The following is a 20,076-nucleotide window of genomic DNA, read 5'->3' on the forward strand; positions in this document are numbered from 1 at the left end:
AACATCTTAGTGGTCCCAGGATGAGAATGGATGAGCAAATGGTAGCATGGCCATGGAACGCAAAACTACTCACCTACAAGAGGAAAAACACCCACCGTTCTCGTGGGAACGTGGGCTACTCAAAGCTGTTACGTGGAGCAAAGGAAGCCAGACACAGATTAGACCCTACTGCCTGTCTCTTTCTACGGAAAGTTCCCTAACAGGCAAAGCATCCTTCCGAGGATGGAAATCAGGGCAGTGATTTCCTCCGATGGAAAGGTCTTGACTGGATCAGGGATACAGAGAATCTTTAGGAGTGAAAGAAAAGTTCTAAGTCTTGATTGGATATCATTTATATCAGTGTCTATGTTTGCTGAAATATGTTGAACCACACAGTGAAACTGGGCATTTATTTTACACAAATTACACATCAATTTAAAGAAGAAGCAAGTATCTCACCCGCTGTATCTTTAATTTTCTAATGACTGTTTTTTTTTTTTGGTGGGGGCGTTTTCAGGATGCGGTGACCATCTGCACCCTGGGAATTGGGACAGCCTTTGGAGAGTCCATACTGGACAACACACCCCGCCATGCGACCATCGTTACCAGAGAGAGCAGTGAGCTCCTCCGCATTGAGCAGGAAGACTTCAAGGCACTATGGGAGGTGAGCTCCAAGGCGCCCTGTCAGTGAATGTAGTTGCCAGAGAGAGAGAGAGAGAGAGAGAGAGAGAGAGAGAGAGAGTGTGGATAATGGCGAAACAGTCAAGCCTTAATGTGTGCTGTTCTGAGCTGGTGGATGGAATTTAATTTTCAAAACTTGTTTTTAAAATGAGTGAGTGAAAAAGGCATTTTGACATAAGACATCTTTTTTTTTTTGTTGCTAATTTAGTGCTTGCTCGATTTTCTGTGGTTTGACATACCTTATAATTATTTCTTGAATGACCATAGAGTGTTTTATGAATTTTCTCTTTCCTATTCCACAGATGTATTCTTAACCAGGGAACAAAATACTTTGACATTTTCTTTTGCATTTTAAAAATCATTATTGACACATTCCCGGAGAAAGTGGAATGAATGGGGTTAACATCTGGTTCATTTAAATGCTTTTAAAAATGATGTGCTCTATAATAAGGTATGGAAAACGGGGGGGGGGGGGGGGCGGCGTAAAGATGTCTGGTGACTTGCCAACTTCAAAATGCATAGGTGGCACAGCAGTGGATGGATGCCGCTGGTCCTGTTGCCTTTTGCATTTACCGATGCTTCCCAGCATCCCTCAGGGCACAGAGCTCATTTACGGGAAGTGTGAGGAATACATCATCTTCGAGGCAGTCATGGTGGAGAGAGCACTCATAAAGGCCTGGCCGAGCCTTGCATCTTTTATGCTCTCATTCCTTTTCAGCTCCTTTGGCTTTGGATTCTAACCTGGGGTGGCTCCTTGTCTTTGTCTCGGGCTCAGTATGTCTAGGAGTCAACCCCTCGAGCTGGCAGGCCTCACCACTTGTCCCGGTTTGGCTAAGATTTCAAACTTGATCTAAAGAAGAATTTTGTGTAATCAAATAGTTTCCTCCAGAGCCAAACAAATGACTGATGCATTGATGGAGCTAGCCTGCAGGTGAATGAGCCATGATGCCCAGCCTTGAAAGTCATGCAAAGCTTTGGAAGGCCTCACTGGTGAAGCCTGGTACTTTTATTCTTGGCGGCCATGAATAAATTGTGGGGTTGCTTGTTTGAAATGTTTCTCTTAGAAAATTTTAAAGAGCTCCAACTGCTCTGTAAAGTTCAGAGACAAAGCTCGGTTTTTTTTTTTTTTTTAGGAAGGAAAAGTGAAAGTCAGTTTGTGTGAGGTGTGTGGGCAAAGATATTGTCAATCAGAAGGGGCCAGGTTCGAGGCAAATAAGCAAGTCGTTTTTGTAATGGGGAATTTGGGAAAGTGACTTAAGAAAGAAAGCAGCCGTTCCTACAGGTAGCGTGGGCTGCAGTAGTCACTCTGTTGTCAGTCATGTATCAGCCTGATAGGGGAGCTTGGGGAAATACAAAAAAAAAAAAAAAACCACTTATTTCAGTTAGGGGCCTGCAGTGCTGTGAGGGAAGTTCCTGAGAAATCACTGCCTACGGACATTAAAACAGTCTGCAAGACCGTTCTTCAGACAAAATAATAATAATGCGATGAACCTTTGCTACCGGCTACGTAGCCCAGCAGTTAACATGCAGCTGAATTTGCTTGATCTTGCTTCTCTTCTGAGTCTCTTTAATGTTCCCGGACATCATGATGTTCCATCCTGACGTTTCAATATGTAACTCAAGGAAATTAGCGTCCTGCTACAATCCATAATGTCATTATGTGCATATAGAATGTATAGTAGTATCCTGATATCTAATAAGCAGTGTATACTTCATGTTTCCACAGTTATGCCAAAAACATGTTTTATAGATTTTTTTTTTTTTTTTTGTTTTTGTTTTTGTTTTTGTTTTTGTTTTTTTTCGAGAAGGTTTTCTTGTGTAGCTTTGCGCTCTCCTGGAACTCACTTGTATCCAGCTGTCGAATCACAGAGATCGCTGCTCTGCTCCGAGTGCTGGGATTAAGCGTGCACACCGGCTTTTTTTTTTTTTTTTTTTTTTTTTTTTGAGACAGGGTTTCTGTGTAGCTTTGTGCTTTCTGAATCACTTGGTAGCCAGGCTGCTCGAACTCACAGAGATCGCCTGCCTCTGCTCCAGTGCTGGATTAAAGCGTGCCACACCCCGCTGTTTTTTTTTTTAAACCAGGTTCAGGTGGAAATAAAACCAAATCGTGTTCTATTTGATTGCACTATTAGAGCTTGCTCTGATAGCTTTCTCCGTGTCTCTCTCTCTCCTCCTCCCCCTCTTTTCTTCCCCTTTGTGTTCCTGTCTCTGCTTATCCTCAACTTCTGTAAAAGACCTGGCCAGTTTTCTCTCACCCCAAATTTGTCAGACTGTTTCTCAAGCTGTCTCCATTGATGCCTCGACCCACGTTTTCTGTAACTAGATGCTAGGGTCAAAAGTTAATCCAGTCAAGTCCCAGAAAGTGGGGAGTGGCTGCTGCTGAATACAGCAGGAGGCTCATAATGGCTGTATACTGTTGGTGATGCTTCTGTCTCTTGGGTAGCTTACATCTACATACCTCAAGGCTGATTCCCATTGTTAAATGAGGAAACTAACCCTGAGGGCTGTCGTGGCTGCCTCTGGCTGCCCCAAAGCTTTCCTTGTGTTTTTAGCTCTGTGGACCACGCATCACCTGTAGCTTGAGAGCCTGACTTCTGATCTCTCTAGTCAGTGACTTAAATGTGATGGGGACAAGATCCAGAAAGCCCTTTAGCACTGAAAGGAGGGGATGTTTTTATCCCGACTTCATTTACAGGTCGGAGACTGGAAACTCGTACCCAGAGGACACAGTCGGATGCTTCTTTCCAGTTGCCTGTTCATGTAGCTAAGCTCGGGGTGCGAGTGAGGTGCTCAGTCAGTGCTTAAACCATTTGAAGTGAAAATTCAATAAGCCTCTCTTGTAGCAGTCTGTTCATCAAGGCTTTATTAAAGGGCACCCATGTGCATACACGGTGCATATAATCCCAGGAAATTGTACAAGTCTGGAGTAGCTTCTCAGGAAAGCTTAAATGATGCTTACTGTAAGGCTTATTTATTCAACAAATGCTAAGCAGCTCCCGTGTGTCAGGCACCAGTGAACCAGACTGGCAGGATTCTGTTCTCAGAGTAAGGGCTGCTACTTCGCTATCTGGAGGAGATGGCAAAGACGTCAGCAATGCAATTTCAGAATACGACACGTCATTGTCATTAAATTTTGCTTCTATTCTCTGAATATCGGGCTATACCCGTGGCGTATATCATATAGCACGCACTGTAAGCAAAACGTTTGATAATCAAACACTTTTTTCTTGATTATGTCAAATAATATGACTTGTAATTCAGCCAGCCAGCCAGCCGTGGTACTGCTAAGCGGCTCTGTTAGCAAAATTAAAACCCAGCATCATGCTGAAACCCAAGTTGGACCTGTTAGAAAACACACGAGGGAGGATGCAGGTGGGAGTGTTGTTGACTCGTGAGCCTCAGAGAAGGCATCCACCAGGTCCAGAGCACAGAGCTGAGGTGAGGTCCGACATTCCAGATCTTCACAGTGAGCGCAGCTCAGTCTGGCTCTCAATTTGCACGTTCATCCCCTCCCGTCTGGTCATTTGGGGGGATGCCACAGGGGTGGTCTATTTTATGGCGGGAAACCTTATATTTAGCTTGGGGTGCTTATATTAGCTGTTAACTCCCCTCAGAGGGGTTGTAGGAACTGTGGCTCTTAGTCATCTGCAGCTGGCACAGCCTGAGTGACTGTGTGAGCAGCTGCATGAAGACTCTGGTATCTCACTCCTGGGATTTGAGCAGAGAGTTAGGGAAGTCCCTCCCCTGCCCAGGTGGAAGGTGGGCTCCCCAGGCATCTGCAGATATACACTCTCAGGGCTCATGGGAGGCTTTGAAATCCTGCTTAATTCCATTGCAAGGGCTCCTGGCTTCTTGTGGTCTCGTATGCTCTGAATCAAAGAGGCAGCTCTGGGATATTTTAAAATTTGTCGTGATGTGACTAGAAACATTTCCCAGTATCTAACCAAGGCAAAAGTTTGAACGCTCCTTGTCCCTTCTTATATCTTCCTAAGGAAAACCGATCTCTTCCCCTTTCCTCCTGTGTTTTAGTTTCCAGTTTATGGTTTGCTTAGAGGATGCCGGGTTGGTCCATTGGAAAGTCATTCACGATTTCTTAGCCGAAGAGAATTTTGGGAAATTTACTCCGCGTGGGTCATTAATGCTCCCTTTTCTCATGCCTCTGACACGTTAGCCAGGGTCTAAAACATCTGAGTTTCCAGTGATATCTCAGAAGGGAAAGACAGACAAAAAGGGGTGGGGAATTGGAGTGATTAGAGACAGGGAAATTTCTGAATTTCATCCAGGAGAAAATTAATTTGAAAGTCACGGGCAGCCGTTTTTAGTTCTTGAGACAACTATAATTTATAATTTAAACTCCTTGACACCAGTGGCATTTTTAGGCTCTGTAAGGAAGCTAAATGGCAAAGCAGTTAAGTGGAGGTCTGGGAATTTAAACCCATCATTAATAGTTGATCCAAGATTATAGGTATTTATGATGGATGGTGGAATAAATATAAAACTGATTTATTATCCAGTTCTATGATCTCGTAGTGCTGACAGCCTGAGAGTTTCTGATGAGAACAGTGGGTCTCAACCTTTCCAATGCTACAACCCCCTAATCCAGTTCCTCATGTTGTGAGGACCCCCAACCAGAAGGTTATTTCATTGCTACTTGTAACTGTAATTTTACTACTGTTATAAATTATAGATATCTGTGTTTTCTGATGGCTTAGAGGACCCCTGTGAAAGGGTGGTTTGACCCCAAAGAGGTCACGACCCACAGGTTGAGAACCGCTGGTTTAGCAGCCTGCTGGTGGTGAGCTGTTACCTCATTTCTCTCTCTCGATTTAACATTGTATTCCCATGATAATGCTTTGGAGCTCGTCTTGAGATCTCTACCAAACAGGGAGTGAGTACAGAGCGCTCAGAGAAGTGGATGAGAGGGGCCTTCTGGGCAGATGCAGGAAGGACAGCTGTGGACAGCGGATCTAGCAGTCCACCACTGTCACCAGCCTTTTGGTTGCACAAACATTATTCTGGAACATTTTTCTTCTGCTGTGAATCATATTTGAGCATTTTCAAATAATACAGATTTATAAATACATTTTTGAAAATTTAAAGATGCTAATGAAATTATAGCATTTAAAAATAAAAGTGGTTGCCGGGCAGTGGTGGCGCACACCTTTAATCCCAGTACTCGGGAGGCAGAGGCAGGTGGATCTCTGTGAGTTCGAGGCCAGCCTGGGCTACCAAGTGAGTCCCAGGAAAGGCACAAAGCTACACAGAGAAACCCTGTCTCGAAAAACCAAAAAAAAAAAAAAAAAAAAAAAAAAAAAAAAGTAAAAATAAAAAAAAAAAATAAAAAAATAAAAAAAAAATCAAAGTGGTCTTTTAAAATTATAAATTGAGCCTTCTTAATGGAAGTAGCCATTTAGCATAATTGTTACTTGCACACTTGTTGCTTACTATCATGACTTTATTTCAGCCAGAGGATCATTTCTGGGATGTGGTGATTGGCAGGGTTTATCCCCTTGCCCCCCAAATATGTCTGTAGCTTCAGGAATATCCGAAACACTATTTCATGTCTTATGAGATATATAATTTAAATGGTAAAAATAATAAGTAGATCTGGGTGTGGGAGCACGCCTTGAATCCCAGCACTCAGGAGACAGAGGCAGGTGGATCTCTGAGTTCCAGGCCAGCCTGGGCTATACAGAAAAACCCTATTTCGAAAAAACAAAACAAAATTTAAATAAATAAAAATAAGGGTCCTGGAGAGATGGCTCAGAGGTTAAGAGCACTGACTGCTCTTCCAGAGGTCCTGAGTTCAATTTCCAGCAACCACATAGTGGCTCACAACCATCTGTAATGAGATCGGCACCCTCTTCTGTATACATAATAAATAAATAAACCTTAAAAAAAAGAAAAAAGAAAAGAAAAGCAGTATAAAAAATAAATAAATAGAAGAACATGTTTCTGTCTTAGGAAATCAGTCTGTAACAGGGATATTTCTCAGAGCCATGAATGCTATTGAAGAAAGGTATTTGTGTCTCTCTATTCCGATTTTCAGAGTGGCATTTTGTCTAGAAGATTCTACCAGATATGTTGGCAATCGTGAACAACTTTTTAGCTACGTTTCCTCACTGACTCCTTTGCATTCATAGTGGACAAGGTGATTTCCCATTAATAATCTCCGGAGCCACTGTGAGAACAGGAATTGTTGACATGACAGCAGGCTGGTCTTTGCTGACACCTGTTAGAAGCCATACGGTAACAGTGCCTTCAGGAGGCATGTGCTCCTGCCCGAATCAGCTCAATGCCCCTAGCTGTCTGCAACTGTCACAAAAATGAAAGCCAGATACCAAAAACACAGTCTCTGAGAACACAGATGTCAGGAGTCAGCCGGGTAGGTTTTGTGATTCCATTCAGCATGTTCGCACCAGTTTATTTTACCTTTGCATTAGTGAGTAGTTGGTGGACCAGCATTTCAGATGGTTGTCAAGGGCCTAGGAGGTAGCCTGTCCCTGGATCCACAACTTCATCCTAGGTAGCACTGGAGGCAGGGAGCAGAGAATCCTGCGTCAACTTGGGCAGAGGACTCTGCTTCTCCTGGGCCAGGGGACCCTGCTTCTCCTGGGGGAGAGGACCCTGCTTCTTCTGGGGGAGAGGACCCTGCTTCTTCTGGGGCAGAGGATCCTGCTTCTCCTGGGGCAGAGGCCTGTGCTGACTCTTAGCAACTTGGGATTTTCTACTGTAGGGTTACTTCCCAGGCCAGAAATTTGCATCAAAGGCCCAAGAAAAATACATCCAAAAATAAACATGAAAGCCAAGACTTCATGCCAGGAACTCCAGCCACACACATCCTGTTGGCTGGTTCCCTTGTCTCTCTCCTCACAGCTCTGATTCTTTTAACCCAAGCGGAAGCCTGCTCCAATGACTTGGACCTGATGCCAGCACAAAGGTCTCGCTCCTCAGTCCTCAAGTGTCTCCAAGGAGTGACAGGAGTGACTCAAATTCAGAGAGGAAAGGAGTGAAGGGGTCAGGAGGGAACTAGAGTTTAAAAAAAAAAAAAAGGAAGTCTTTTGCTACCTGTGACTGGCCAAGCTTTCCTGGAGCGCCGTCACTCAGCACCGCTCTCTCCCTGAGGACTCAGAGGCTCTCCACAGGATTTGAATAGGGACCTGTTGGTGATGAAGGTACACTCTGCTGTTCAGATAAAGGCTGCCTACTCACTGGATGTCTGAGAACTTCCAGCAACGGACGCATGCTCTACAAGGTCAGAAGGGTCTTTGATTCTTTAGTGAAGGGTGGGAGATTGGGGAAATATTATATGTCACGGCTTTTATTTGGCTGGAGGAATTATGCTTCAGAATGTTTCCAGCTTTTCTGATTATGTTCTATCAGACCTAAACATGTACCAAGGCACAACCATAATTTTATTTCATCTTTGTTGGTGTCTGGGTTAGGGGATGGGGTGAGTGGTGGTTCATCTTTTTTTTTTTTCTGATGGTCTTGTGATTTTTAATACACTTCTTGAGGCTACAGTTCATAAGTAGGCAGAATTACATTGAGTGCATCAATATTAAATATATATATATGTGTGTGTGTATAGGGTTGTGTGTGTGTGTGTGTGTGTGTGTGTGTGTGTGTGTGTGTGTTTATCTTGTGATGTATTTGAATGGCTTATATTAAAAACAAACCTGGGTAGGGAAACAGATTGAGGCTGGTGGTATTTTGTTCTCTGGATGCTCGGTAGGTATTCTGCTGGTAGCTCTCAGATTATTTGAAATCCTTAGTGTTTATAGGAATTCTGTTCCATTATTGATGAGGAGAAGTCCAACCAGCTCCCATGCTGTGACCCCACTGTTCCTCAGAAGTTTCTCAGGGGATCTGAACAGATCAAGGCTTAGCTGGCAGGTGCCAGGCATGCCCAGATGCTGCTCTGCAGGTCAGTTGGCAGGGTGCCGTAACCAACCAGCAGTCACCCAGCCTGGCTTAGGCTCATGCAGATGTTCATTTTGACAATGTTCGACTCTACTAGGGTCTTGCAGGGTTATGCTAACCATTTTGAAATGCTCCCTCACTGCAGTCTGTCTCCATGTTGTTGATACCCTTCGTAGCCTGTCTCCTGAGAGGACCTCCCTGTGGCCCACCCCACTCACCCAGCTCACCCCTGGACAGCGTGCCCTTCTAAACAGCTATTCAACTCCCTTCTAAGAAGGGACTGTAGCACCTGAACAAACATACTTGGTTCCCACCACGTGGAGTTGCAGAATCCATTCCAGCTGTCTGTCCAAGGTTTATCCTATTGTAAAGACAGACAGACAGACAGACAGTCAAGGACATCAACACAAGATGAACTGAATGAGGCAAATGAAAAAGTACTCAGAGAAAGTCTGCAGAAGGTCACAGAGGAGCGCAGGAGAGTGATTTCTGCCCAGGGTCCCATTTCGTACTGAGAAGGCTCGGCCTGGGAATTCTTGTGCGGCTAAGGAGGCAGTTTCTCAGCCTCCCGCAAGCACTGGGACCAGTTCGCCAAATGACTGGCGGCGTTGGAGGCTATCTTGTCCCCAGGGAGAGGGCAGGTTCCTTCCTCTGAGATTGTGTCTCTGCGCTTTGGGGTTCTCCTTCTCTGCAGAGTCACCAGGCCTCTCAGGGACCTCGCGGAGGGGTCATGTGCTGTCTTTCCAAACACTAGCTTTTGTTTTCTGTGTGAGTTCAGCCATTGTCTGGCTAAATCTACTCTGAGATTTAATGGTCCCTCAGGCAAAAGCAGTCCTTGCTAGTCAATGTGAAGAGGTTGAGCCTTCCAGAATTAACTTGTGGGGAGGACTAGAAGGTTTGTTAAGCTCCTTATGTGTAGAAAACCCTGGGTCATGTGGTGATCTTGCTCGCTGGATCCAGATTCCACAGCAGGCTTGGGGTACCTGGGCAGAGAACTCTTCTGACATCCAGGAAGACTGCAGGAAACCGGCCTCTGAGTTCAGGAAGTCTCCCCCAGCTTGACCTCCCTGACCTCGATGTTTAGGGCAGTCCAGCCCAAACCAGTAAATGTACCATAGACCTTCCAAGGCCGTCCACGTGATCTAGTGGTCTGGCCTGCAATGCTCATCTGCTCTTGACTTAACCCAGCACTGCTGGCTGAGTTTCTGCAGGGGTCTTCAGTCTCCTGGGACCCGCATTGTGAAATAGACATCTCTCCTCTTCCATTCTGGGCACTGACTTGGGGAGGTCAGGGCTGAGGCCAGTCTATTACTTATGTGTGTCATCTGTCCAGAATTTGAGTGTTTCCTCCCCTTTGGTTTGCAAATGAAAGAAAGCAGAACCACAGATGATATGGATGGAGAGGATAAACTGGAAGGTAATGGGATGGAGTCTATCAAAATATATTATTTGGCAGAGATGAAGAATTCTTGGTATCTTTCTGGTTCCACATTGGAATCATCAGGGAAGCTTAAAAAAAAAAAATTCCCAGGCCTGTGCCTGATGTAGACTAAAGAAATCTGAAACTCTGGAGAAGGTGGGCCCAACCCTGTGGCCTCTGAACGTGCCCTCTGTGGGTCTCCACGCAGCCTTATCTTTGCACAGAGGGATTTGCCAGTCCATTATGCCTCTCTGCTCATTTCCGAGTGCACCTGGCTGGTGTCCCTGCCCGGGGCTCAGGCTCTGCAAATGTCCTCTATTACTGTGTTAGATTCCTATTGATATTTTCCTATTTCACAAACCAGGTTTAAGCCACACTTAAATAACAGTGGTGGTCAGTACTTGAGTGAGACTTGGGGGCTATTCATGAATGACAGGTGCCCATGTACTACAGTTATTGAACATGTGAAAAAAGGTGAAAAATCACTCTGAGTTCACCCCACTTATGAGCTTGCGCTCACTTGGCTGTCAGCACAGTGAGGCCTATGCTGGATGACATCAGAGACCCCAGGGAACTCCGTAGTACCCTGTGAGAGAGGAAAGGGAGGTAAGCCATGTCTGACGTTATTGTAGAGTTGGGGATGTATGTGTCTCCTGAGAATACTGGGAGCCTTCAGCTGTCCCCGGTCTATAGCTTGAGAATTACTTCTTTTGGAAACATTTCTGGAAAAACAATACTGATTTGAAAAGTGTGCACACTTCTGATTTTTCATAAATATGATTATGTTCCTTTTCTTCATTATGTGCTCTGCAACGGAGCTATCTTCTGGCCTAATTGTGTTTATTTTCAATGACTGTCATTCTGTCACCAAAAACATTTTAGCATAGCTCTTACATCTACCTTGGCCGGCATGACTACAATACATATGTGTGTATGTGAGTGTGTGTGTGTGTATGTGTGAGTGTGTGTGCATGTGTGTGTATGTGTGTGTGTGTGTGTGTGTGTGTGTGTGTGTATGTGCGTGTGTGAGAGTGTATGGATTACTATTGAAAAAAATCTTTCTTTGGCTGTTAGAGGGGCCAGGCTTTCTTATTTATCTCTTTAGGGGCCCTGTTGTCTCTTTTCTCTCATGCCATTCATACATACAGTAAAACTTATTCAGCAATTCATATAGATGCTTTGCTTGATCGAGACATTTGTGCTTGCTAATAATTAACACACTTTTTATTGGCAAATAAATCACTCTTCATAACATTTTATGGAAATTCATTTAAAATCTATTAAATTCTCTGTAAACCTAGCTCTCCTGTGGTTTTTAAAATGTTGTTTTGAAACTTACCATCTTCCTTCTGTTCACAGGCGATTTGGAGAGTCACGTGGTGTCTGTGTAGTTAGTAGTGGTACTTGAATGAAGTTGAAAAACCTTCCATTGTCTCAAAGCTCTCAATTGTATTTACGATCAAATGTTCTAAGTTTTTTTCTCCTCTGAGTTTTAGTAAGTATGTTAGAGATAGGAGAGTTCCTTTAGGCTGAGGTCCTGGGAGTGGAGTATCATCAGAGATCTCCGTCTTAGAGTTAATAAGGCTCCAGGAGGAAGGCATGGGTGTTGCTGTTTATTTTTGCTCTTTTACTCTTTTGTGGGGCCTGCCACCCAGCTCCCAAATAAATGCACACATGGGGGCTTGTTCTTAATTATAAATGCCCGGACTTAGCGTGGCTTGTTTCTTGCCAGCTTTTCTAAACTTTAATTATCCCTTCTACCTCTGGCCTCTGGGCTTTTCCTGTTCTCTTATTTCTGTAAATCTTACTCTTACTCCATGGCTTGCTGTGTAGCTGGGTGCCTGGCCACTGGAGTCCTCCTCCTTCTCTGCCTACTTCTTTTTCCTTTCCTTTCAGATTTTTCTTTCTATATATTCCCTCTGCCTGCCAGCCCCACCTATCTCTCTCTCCTGCCTTGCTATTGGCCATTTAGCTTTTTATTAGACATCAGGTATTTTAGACAGGCACAGTAACACAGCTTCAGAGAGTTAAACAAATGCAACATAAACAAAAGTAACACACCTTAAAATAATATTCCATAACGTTTCCTTTTTTTTCTAAATAAAAATGAAAGGGTTTTAATTTAAACACAGTAAGACTATATACAATAACAATTATCAAGTAAGGATTACATTCACAATATTCTGTCCATTTGTAGTTAGCATATTCAGAGAAAATAATGCATTATCTATCCTATATTACTGAATCCAAAAATTTTCACCTAATTTGCTTTCTATCATAACTGCAGGAAGACTACAACTATAACTATTCAGTCTTCAACTCCATCAAAGACCCAGAAGGATGTAATATTATATAACAACAGAGACATTTGGCTGCCTGGACAGTTACCCAAAGTTCCTCTGCAACACTGGGGCATCCATCTTCAGCTTACAGGCCTAGAGTATCTGGCAGACTTTTCTATGAAGCAGGAATTTAGACTGTCCTGCCTTGTTTTGACAAAGTTAGTCAGTTACTTTACTCTGTGTCCTGCAGAATATTTGGCAGACTTTTCTGTGAAGCAGGAATTTTGAAGGACTGCCCTATTTTGTTTTGGCAAAGTTCAACAGTCTTTTTCCTGTGTGTCCTGTATGTCCAGTCTGCACAGCACATTGCCAGCAGTCAAAGGCAAGAACAGTTTCTTTGCCCAGTGGCTAACCTTGCCACAATGAAAGGAAACTCCATAAGGAGTTTCTTCAATGCCTATCATCTTCTCTGAAGTAAATTGGTGTTTCTAGGAGCAGATGTGTCTCATTGTCATGAAAATCTTTAACAGAATATTTTAAATGCCATATTCTATAGGTCTTTTAAGTATTTGAAGACCATCTATCTAAAATATATCTATTTAACCTAGAAAACATACCTAACATAGCTACAAATTTGATTGCTATAAATTACTATTGACCTATATTTCTTGATTGCCCTATATAGTTTATAATAACAGCTTTCAAAAACTAGAATTTTACCTTACATTTTTAAATAAACTATATAGGTACAATACCCTAAACAAGAATAGAAGAAACATATATACAATATGTTGTAACAAAAATAACCTTAAATTTTTATCAATATACAAAAATCCTTTAAATACGAGTAGAAACATATATACACTGTAACAAAAATAACTTTAAATATATATCAATATACTATATTCTCATAAAAGATAACAAACATCCATAACCCACCAAATAACCAAAAACCACACCCCCGTGGGAATGTGGAAATCATATTCTCCAAACTGTTTCCTGCTGTCTGTGGACAAAGTATCTTTAGGGTCTCAGAAAGAAAATTTTGAGATAATGGCCAAGTTCTTGGAAGACCAGCAGTAATCTTTGCTGATAGATATCACCTGTCAAGTTTTAGGAGGTCCCCCCTGATCAAACCTGATCCATATTAATCCTGAAGGAATCCACAGCCTCTCATCTCCTGTGGGAACAAAACTCCAAAGCATTTTTGATTTCCATTTGACATATATATATATATATATATAGTTTTTAAAAGTTAAGACATTCCTAAAGTATATAGGCTGTTTATTTCAACAGTCCCCCTTTCAATTCCAGGCCTCTTTGCAGCTGTCCTTTGCTTCTCAGCAATCAAAAAATTCAGAATCAACACAATAACATACAGGATCCAGACTACCTGTATATTTCCCATCTTGTGTGGCTTTTTTCTTTTACTCTCTCTTTAAAGACTTTATTTTATAAACTATTTCAGTTTTTTTTTCCCTATGACTATACCCTTTTCCTTTTCTTAAGCCTACGCATGTTGTTAACCACACTGTAACCTGTTTCGAGGTTTTTCCGTCTGGACTTCTTTTATTGTGTATCTTCAGCCTTGTTTGACCGTATGAGCAAACCTTTACACTGCTAACCTACACCTGGATTCTCTGCATTCCGCTGGTTCTGCCTGCTTCTCGGGTTGGGAAAGCCAAGCGTGAAGCTCATGGCCCTAGTCAGAGGTTCGTGACTGAAGACTGCATTCAGCCTTCCTAGCTATGGAAACCAGCACCTGAGCTGCCACACGCAGCTTTTACTAACCTTGTGGTTTTTATTTAGCCAATAAAAATAAAATAAATATATTTCTCAGGCCCTAGGGATATTTGCCAGGCCCACATTGGTACACCAAAATGTTGTTGTTTGTTTTTTTTTCTCTTTTGGGGGCCCACCACCCAGCTCCCAAATAAATCATACATTGAGGCTTATTCTTAATTATGAATGCCCAGCCTTAGCTTGGCTTAGTTTCTTGCCAGCTTTCCTCAACTTAAATTTTCTCCTCTACCTTTTGCCTTTGGGCTTTTCCCGTTCTCTAACTTCTGTAAATCTTACTCTTTTTTTTTGTTTTTGTTTTTTTGAGACAGGATTTCTCTGTGTAGTTTTTGTGCCTGTCCTGGATCTCACTCTGTAAACCAGGCTGGCCTCGAACTCACAGAGATCTGTCCTGGTTCTGCCTCCCAAGTGCTGGGATTAAAGATGTGTGCCACCACTGCCCAGCATAAATCTCACTCTGTGGCTTGCTGGGTAACTGGGTAGCTGGCTCCTAGATCTCCTTCTTCTCTTCTCAGAGTTCTCCTTCTATTTATCCTCTCTGCCTGCCAGCCCCGCCTATCTCTTTCTCCTGCCTTGCTATTGGCCATTCAGTTCTTTATTAGACCAATCAGGTGTTATAGACAGGCAAAGTAACACAGCTTCACAGAGTTAAACAAATGCAGCTTTAAAAAAAGTAACACATCTTAAAATATTATTCTATAACACATGGGGCAGGGTAGGGATGGGAGTGACCTAGTTAGTCCAGTTTTCTAGGTGCCTCAAAGTTTCAATCACATCCTTAGTATGGTTTCCACAATGGGGTACTCCAAGGAGCATATTTTCTCAAGAATCCAAAACAAAATCCAACTCGTTTTTCTGCATCGCCAAGTTGAGGTAAAAAGCAGCTGGTCCCACCTGAAGCAGAAAGAGAGTAATACCACAGGAGTAAAAGAACTCCAGCGGCTTCTGGAAACTCCCACTTTGCCTTTTCATCTGGGGCCAACTTACTGTAGGCAGAAGACACCTCAAAATGTATCTTGTAGTCCTGCCATGGTCACCATATTGTTGCTGGATTGAGGGGTCACAGCCTGCGCCTTAACAAGCCAATTAAAAGAGACAGGTTAATAGCAAAAAGTAGAAAAAGGATATTTGGTCAATATGACCACATTGGGAAGAGGGGCAGAGAGATCCAGTGTCACACTCCACACAGCCCTGACCCCTGCCACCCACCCAAGTGCATCTTTGGGTTTTAAATTATAAATTTCAAAAATTTTTAACCTGTATACTATCTTCAGAAAACAGAAGAAAAAAATTGTTTCCCCCCTCCTTGCTGCTCCTGCTCCTCCCCTCTGCCCCCTCTCCACCCCCTCACCCCCCCCCCCCACCCCCGTTTGGTACACCAGGGCTGCTGGCATGCCAGGCAGGTGCTGTTCCACTGAGCCACACTCTCAGCCTTCCAGTTGTTTCTTATAACCTCTGTCTGGACCCTCTGTTAGGATCCACACCAACATTTTCTTAAGATCTCTTTTCTGGTGTGATGATGGTCTCTGGTCATCCCTTCCGCTCCTCTAAAGCTTGGTTTCTCTACGACGACGACGTCAGTGGTTGACAGCGGAAGGCTGGAGGGCTGGGTTCTGACTTGTCCTCAGGTCATACTCTCTTTCTCAAACATTTTAACTAGTAAAGGGTTTCACATACATGATGGGTAGCCTTCTTAACAAGATGGTGATTAGTCAATGATAAGTAATCAGCTAAAGTCCTTGGGCAAAGGCCTGATGATAATCGCTGCCACTCAGTGCACAGTGGTCTCAGTCGGTGACGCCTTGTTCTGCTAACACATTTGAAGAGAACGTTTTGGCCTAGCTAGGGATTGCTCTTCTTAAATTCTCCTTTGTTTGTTGCTTTAGACTTTCTTCTCCTTCATCTGAGTCCCTTCTCCAGACTTTTTCTGAGACAGCAGACTTGTCTTTACCCCTTCAATTTTTTAATCAAATGTTCAGAAAAGAGGGGGGGGGGAGAAATGAGATCAGCCCACATACAGTTAGTCCTGGGTTCCTCTGGTCCTGCATCTGTGGATTCGACCAATCATAATCAGTCTAGGGGTCCTGAAATGATACAGCCTAGAGATCTGGATGGAGCTCATTTTCTCTGCCAGCTAAAGAATTAAAAAGCAGGAAAAACTCTGAAGTCGGTAGGAGCAGGGAAACCCTCATCACCACAGGCAGGGTCAGCAGGGGAAGGAAGGTGTTTATTGGGGTGAAGAAAACATGCACACAGTAGACACAGGGAGAAAAAGATCCTCTGCAAAGCAGGACGGGGGTGGGGTGGGGGACCCAGGGAGCCAAGCATCCAGCCTCTTCCTCAGGGCATGTGGGGGGTGGAGAGTGGGGTGGGATGGGGTTTAAAGCCTCTGAAGAATTTCCCTCTCCCACTTTCGGGTTGGTCAGTTTGAAGACAGAGAGGATGGCTGATTGGTCTGTGTGACACATCCTGATCTGGCCTTGAACTTGCTGAGGCAGCCCTTCGGCAGAGGGCCTGCTGGTGGGACAAACACACTTTTGTCTAACTCAGAAGGTTGAGAAGAAGTTGGCCAACTTATTATTCAGCGTGGTCTGCCTACCAGGGAGTCTGTCTAGCTCCTCAGCTCTCAGTAGGTTGAAATATTTAAATAAAATGTGTCTGAACATGTACAGACTTTCCTGTCATTATTTTGTAAACAGTACAGTGTAGTAACTAGTTTGGAATAATTTACATTGTGTTAGCTATTACAGGTAATGGAAACTTGATTGGCATAGGGGATCAGGCCTGTAATCCAAGAATTTGGAGGTGTATTTAGTAATTTGGTAATTTAGAGTTTAAAGTTAGCTTGGCCTGTACAGCAAGACCTTGTCTTAAAAAAAAAAAAAAAACAAAAAACAAATACAAAATACAAACCCGAGTGTTTGGGGGTCTGTGCATAGCCCATAGCCCGTAAATACTGCATTTTCTCCGAGAGACTTGAGCGCCTGTGAGCTCTAGTGGCTGATAGGGGTCTTAGTGCCAGCCCTTCACAGGCAGCAAGGGTGACTGTGACCTGACCCCTGGAAAGCTTGCTGCAGCCTTCCTGACGGTTTGCCCTTCCTATTTCAGGTTGGCTTTCCCCTGCCTCTCCTCCTGACTAGTCCCTCTGGGATCGGTTGCTTGCTTGTACTTTTGCTGCTCCCTTTTGCAAGCCGGCTGTCACCACCCTCCCCCTCCTCAAGTGCCAGTGCAAAGACCATGGGCTGGGATCCATCTGGTCCTTGTGACATTCCTGACCTTGCTGCTCAATCACTGTGACCTCGGGCCATTAGAGTGTCTGTCTGAACCCCGTTCCCCTGTGTCAAACACACTTATAACTAGTTGGATTATAGGAGGAAGAACGTGCCTAATGTCATCAACCCCTTAGCCCAGAGGAAGCAGCCAGCCCTGGTGTGGTGGGGATGGACACACAGACCGCAATGGTTTCCTAAACCCAAGGGGCCGACTCCGGTCCAGCTTCTCTCACAGCTGCTGGGAGGCAAGGTTGATGCTACTGACCCCAAGACTGCAAGCTCCTAAACTTTGCCCTACCTCCCTTTCCAACTGTCCTGCCTCTGTTGGCTGTGTGCAGATTTTATCAATCTAATGCCTGTCAGCAAGTGTTGGCTGCGCATGAGCTGAAAGCCAGGAACTGAGTGGGCACCAGGATGCAGTCGTGAGCAGCTCGTGGCCCTCAAGGTGCTCGCTGTCTATTAAAGACTCTTCATGGAAATAACTGTTAAGATACAATAGATCATGGCTACAGGATGGAGGCTGGAGGGAGGGGGAAGAGCATCCTCTGAGGATGTGCAGTGGGCGTGGCCACTGCAGAGGTGACAGGCAGGCTGCTGCTGCTGCTGCTGTGCACAGGCAATGGACAGAGTACTCCTGGGGATACATCTTCCTGTGCTGAGAGGCTGAGTGGCCCTGGACTACAAGGGCCAGCTGCTGTTGTTTCCAGTCTCTTCCTGGAGAGAGGTACCTCAGAGACAGCCCTTTTTGAAGACGGGAATGGTTTGTTGTTGTTCTCATTAAATTTCATTGGTTTGTTTGGTTTGTTTGAGACAGGGTTTCTCTGTGTAACAGCCCTGGCAGTCCTGGAACTCACTCTGTAGACCAGACTGGCCTTGAACTCACAGAGATCCACCTGCTTCTGTGCTGGGATTAAAGGTATGTGCCACCATGGCTGGCAATTTTCATTTTAAAGATTTTAGCCAGGTAGTGGTGGCATATGCTTATAATCCCAACACTTGGGAGGCAGAGGCAGGTGGATCTCCGTGAGTTCGAGGCCAGCCTGGGCTACAGGGGTGAGATCCAGGACAGCCACGGTGGGTACATAGAGAAACCCTGTCTCGAGAAACTAAAACAACAACATCAAAACAAAAACAAAAACAAAACAAAACAAAACAGGAAAAAGTGTATATCTATCTATCTATCTATCTATCTATCTCTAATAAAATATTCATTTAAAAATATTTTGTCATGCTGGGAAGCTCAAAGATTAACACCTGCCCCCACACTGGGGCTGGGCACTGTGGGAAGTGTGAAAGTGGGTGGTGGAGTGATGGGAGAGAAAGAAGCTCTTTATTTATTTTTTGTGTGTATTTTGCCTCCATGTGTATGCACCACATACATGTGTGCCTGTGTCCAAAGAGGTAAGAAGAGGGTGTCAGATGCTCTGGAAACTGGAGTTGTGAGACACCATGTGGGTGCTGGGAACTGAACCCAGGTCCTCTGCAAGAGCAACAAGTGCTCTTAAGCACTGAGCCATGCCTCTAGCCCCTGACAGGTGGGGTTTGAAACCCTCCCATCTCCAGTGGTCCATCCCGCAGTCTTTCCAAGGTCACATTCTGCTGGTTCTCCCAGGGCAGCGCACCCCCCACTATCAGAGTACTGAAGGGCAGACCTCGGGCAGGCCCCCCCCGCTCCTCTTGCGCCTCCTCCACTCTTGTCTTCTATCCCAAGAAGCAGTCCCAGCTCCATCTTCCCTGACACTCCCCTCAGGGCCGGCGTAGGAAGGAATAATAGCGCCTTACGCATGGACTGCCTCTTGGAGGTTTAATTTTAAAATGAAATACAAGATGGGAATGAAGCTTTCTCCTGTGGAGAACTGAGCTATGTGATCAAAAAGAATCCTAAATAAGACAGGTTTCTGTGGAAGCCAAGGTGTGCTCAGGGGATGAGGATCAGGAAGCCAATACTGCCATTGCTCAAATTCAAGGAAAATGAAGGTCCCTCAAAACCAGCAAGAAACACGCAGAAAGCCTGGAGTCAGAGGTCAACTGTAGCTACAAACTGACCCAGGGGGCACTATACCGTGTCCAGACACTCTAGAGCCTGCCTGCCGTGGAACCCAGGAATTGCATGTGTTACACAGGCACTCTCCTGCTGGGTAATAGCCTTTGACTTTCGTGGTTTAATTTTCAAAAGCCTTTTTTAAGTTGCCTATGATGGCCTTGAGCTTACTCTGCAGCCCAGGCAGGCCTTGAACTTGTGAGCCCCCTATTTCTGTCTCCCAAGCAGCTGGGACCACAAGGCTGACAGTGGCAGGTCTTTACCAAGCACTGCCTTCTGCTTGCTGTGGGGTTCTGCTGATACTGGCTGGGCAGGAGTTGTCTGCCAGCTCTGGGTCAGAGGCCACAGAAGGCCCAAACTCTCCACATCACTTTCCACCCTGATTTCTCCCCAGACTTGGAGACATCTTCTCTGGTTTATGTAGAAGAAAGATGAGGCCTGGAGAGAATCTCACTGAAGGATGCCCAGCCTCAGGCCAAAATACTGTGGTCATTTGGATCTTACATTTACATGGTGGGTCTCTGTGAGTAACAAAAAATGAACAGTGACAGATGGATTTGACCCACTACCAACTGACCACTGGAAGCATTCTTAATTGTTTAGATGTATCAACTCTTTAAAAGTAAGTTATTATCAACTTGGTCTCTAGAACAGGATTGAAGTGTGAAGATTTCAGTT

The 20,076-nt window shown here is 44.4% G+C and overlaps 1 protein-coding gene across 4 annotated transcripts in view; it reads left to right on the forward strand.

Moving 5' to 3' along the window:
- Positions 1-20,076, forward strand: part of Rapgef4 (Rap guanine nucleotide exchange factor 4) — a 284,557-nt gene that overhangs the window by 58,206 nt on the left and 206,275 nt on the right. For 3 of the 4 annotated variants that reach the window (XM_028885722.2, XM_028885723.2, XM_028885724.2), the window contains exon 4: positions 497-643. In XM_028885722.2, the coding sequence (XP_028741555.1) occupies positions 497-643 (147 nt within the window). Of the gene's footprint in view, positions 1-496; positions 644-7,287; positions 7,916-20,076 lie in introns of those variants that run through there. The other variant, XM_037204872.1, reaches the window with a different exon arrangement.

Source organism: Peromyscus leucopus, chromosome 4 (assembly GCF_004664715.2).
Source record: "Peromyscus leucopus breed LL Stock chromosome 4, UCI_PerLeu_2.1, whole genome shotgun sequence".
Taxonomy (NCBI): domain Eukaryota; kingdom Metazoa; phylum Chordata; class Mammalia; order Rodentia; family Cricetidae; genus Peromyscus; species Peromyscus leucopus.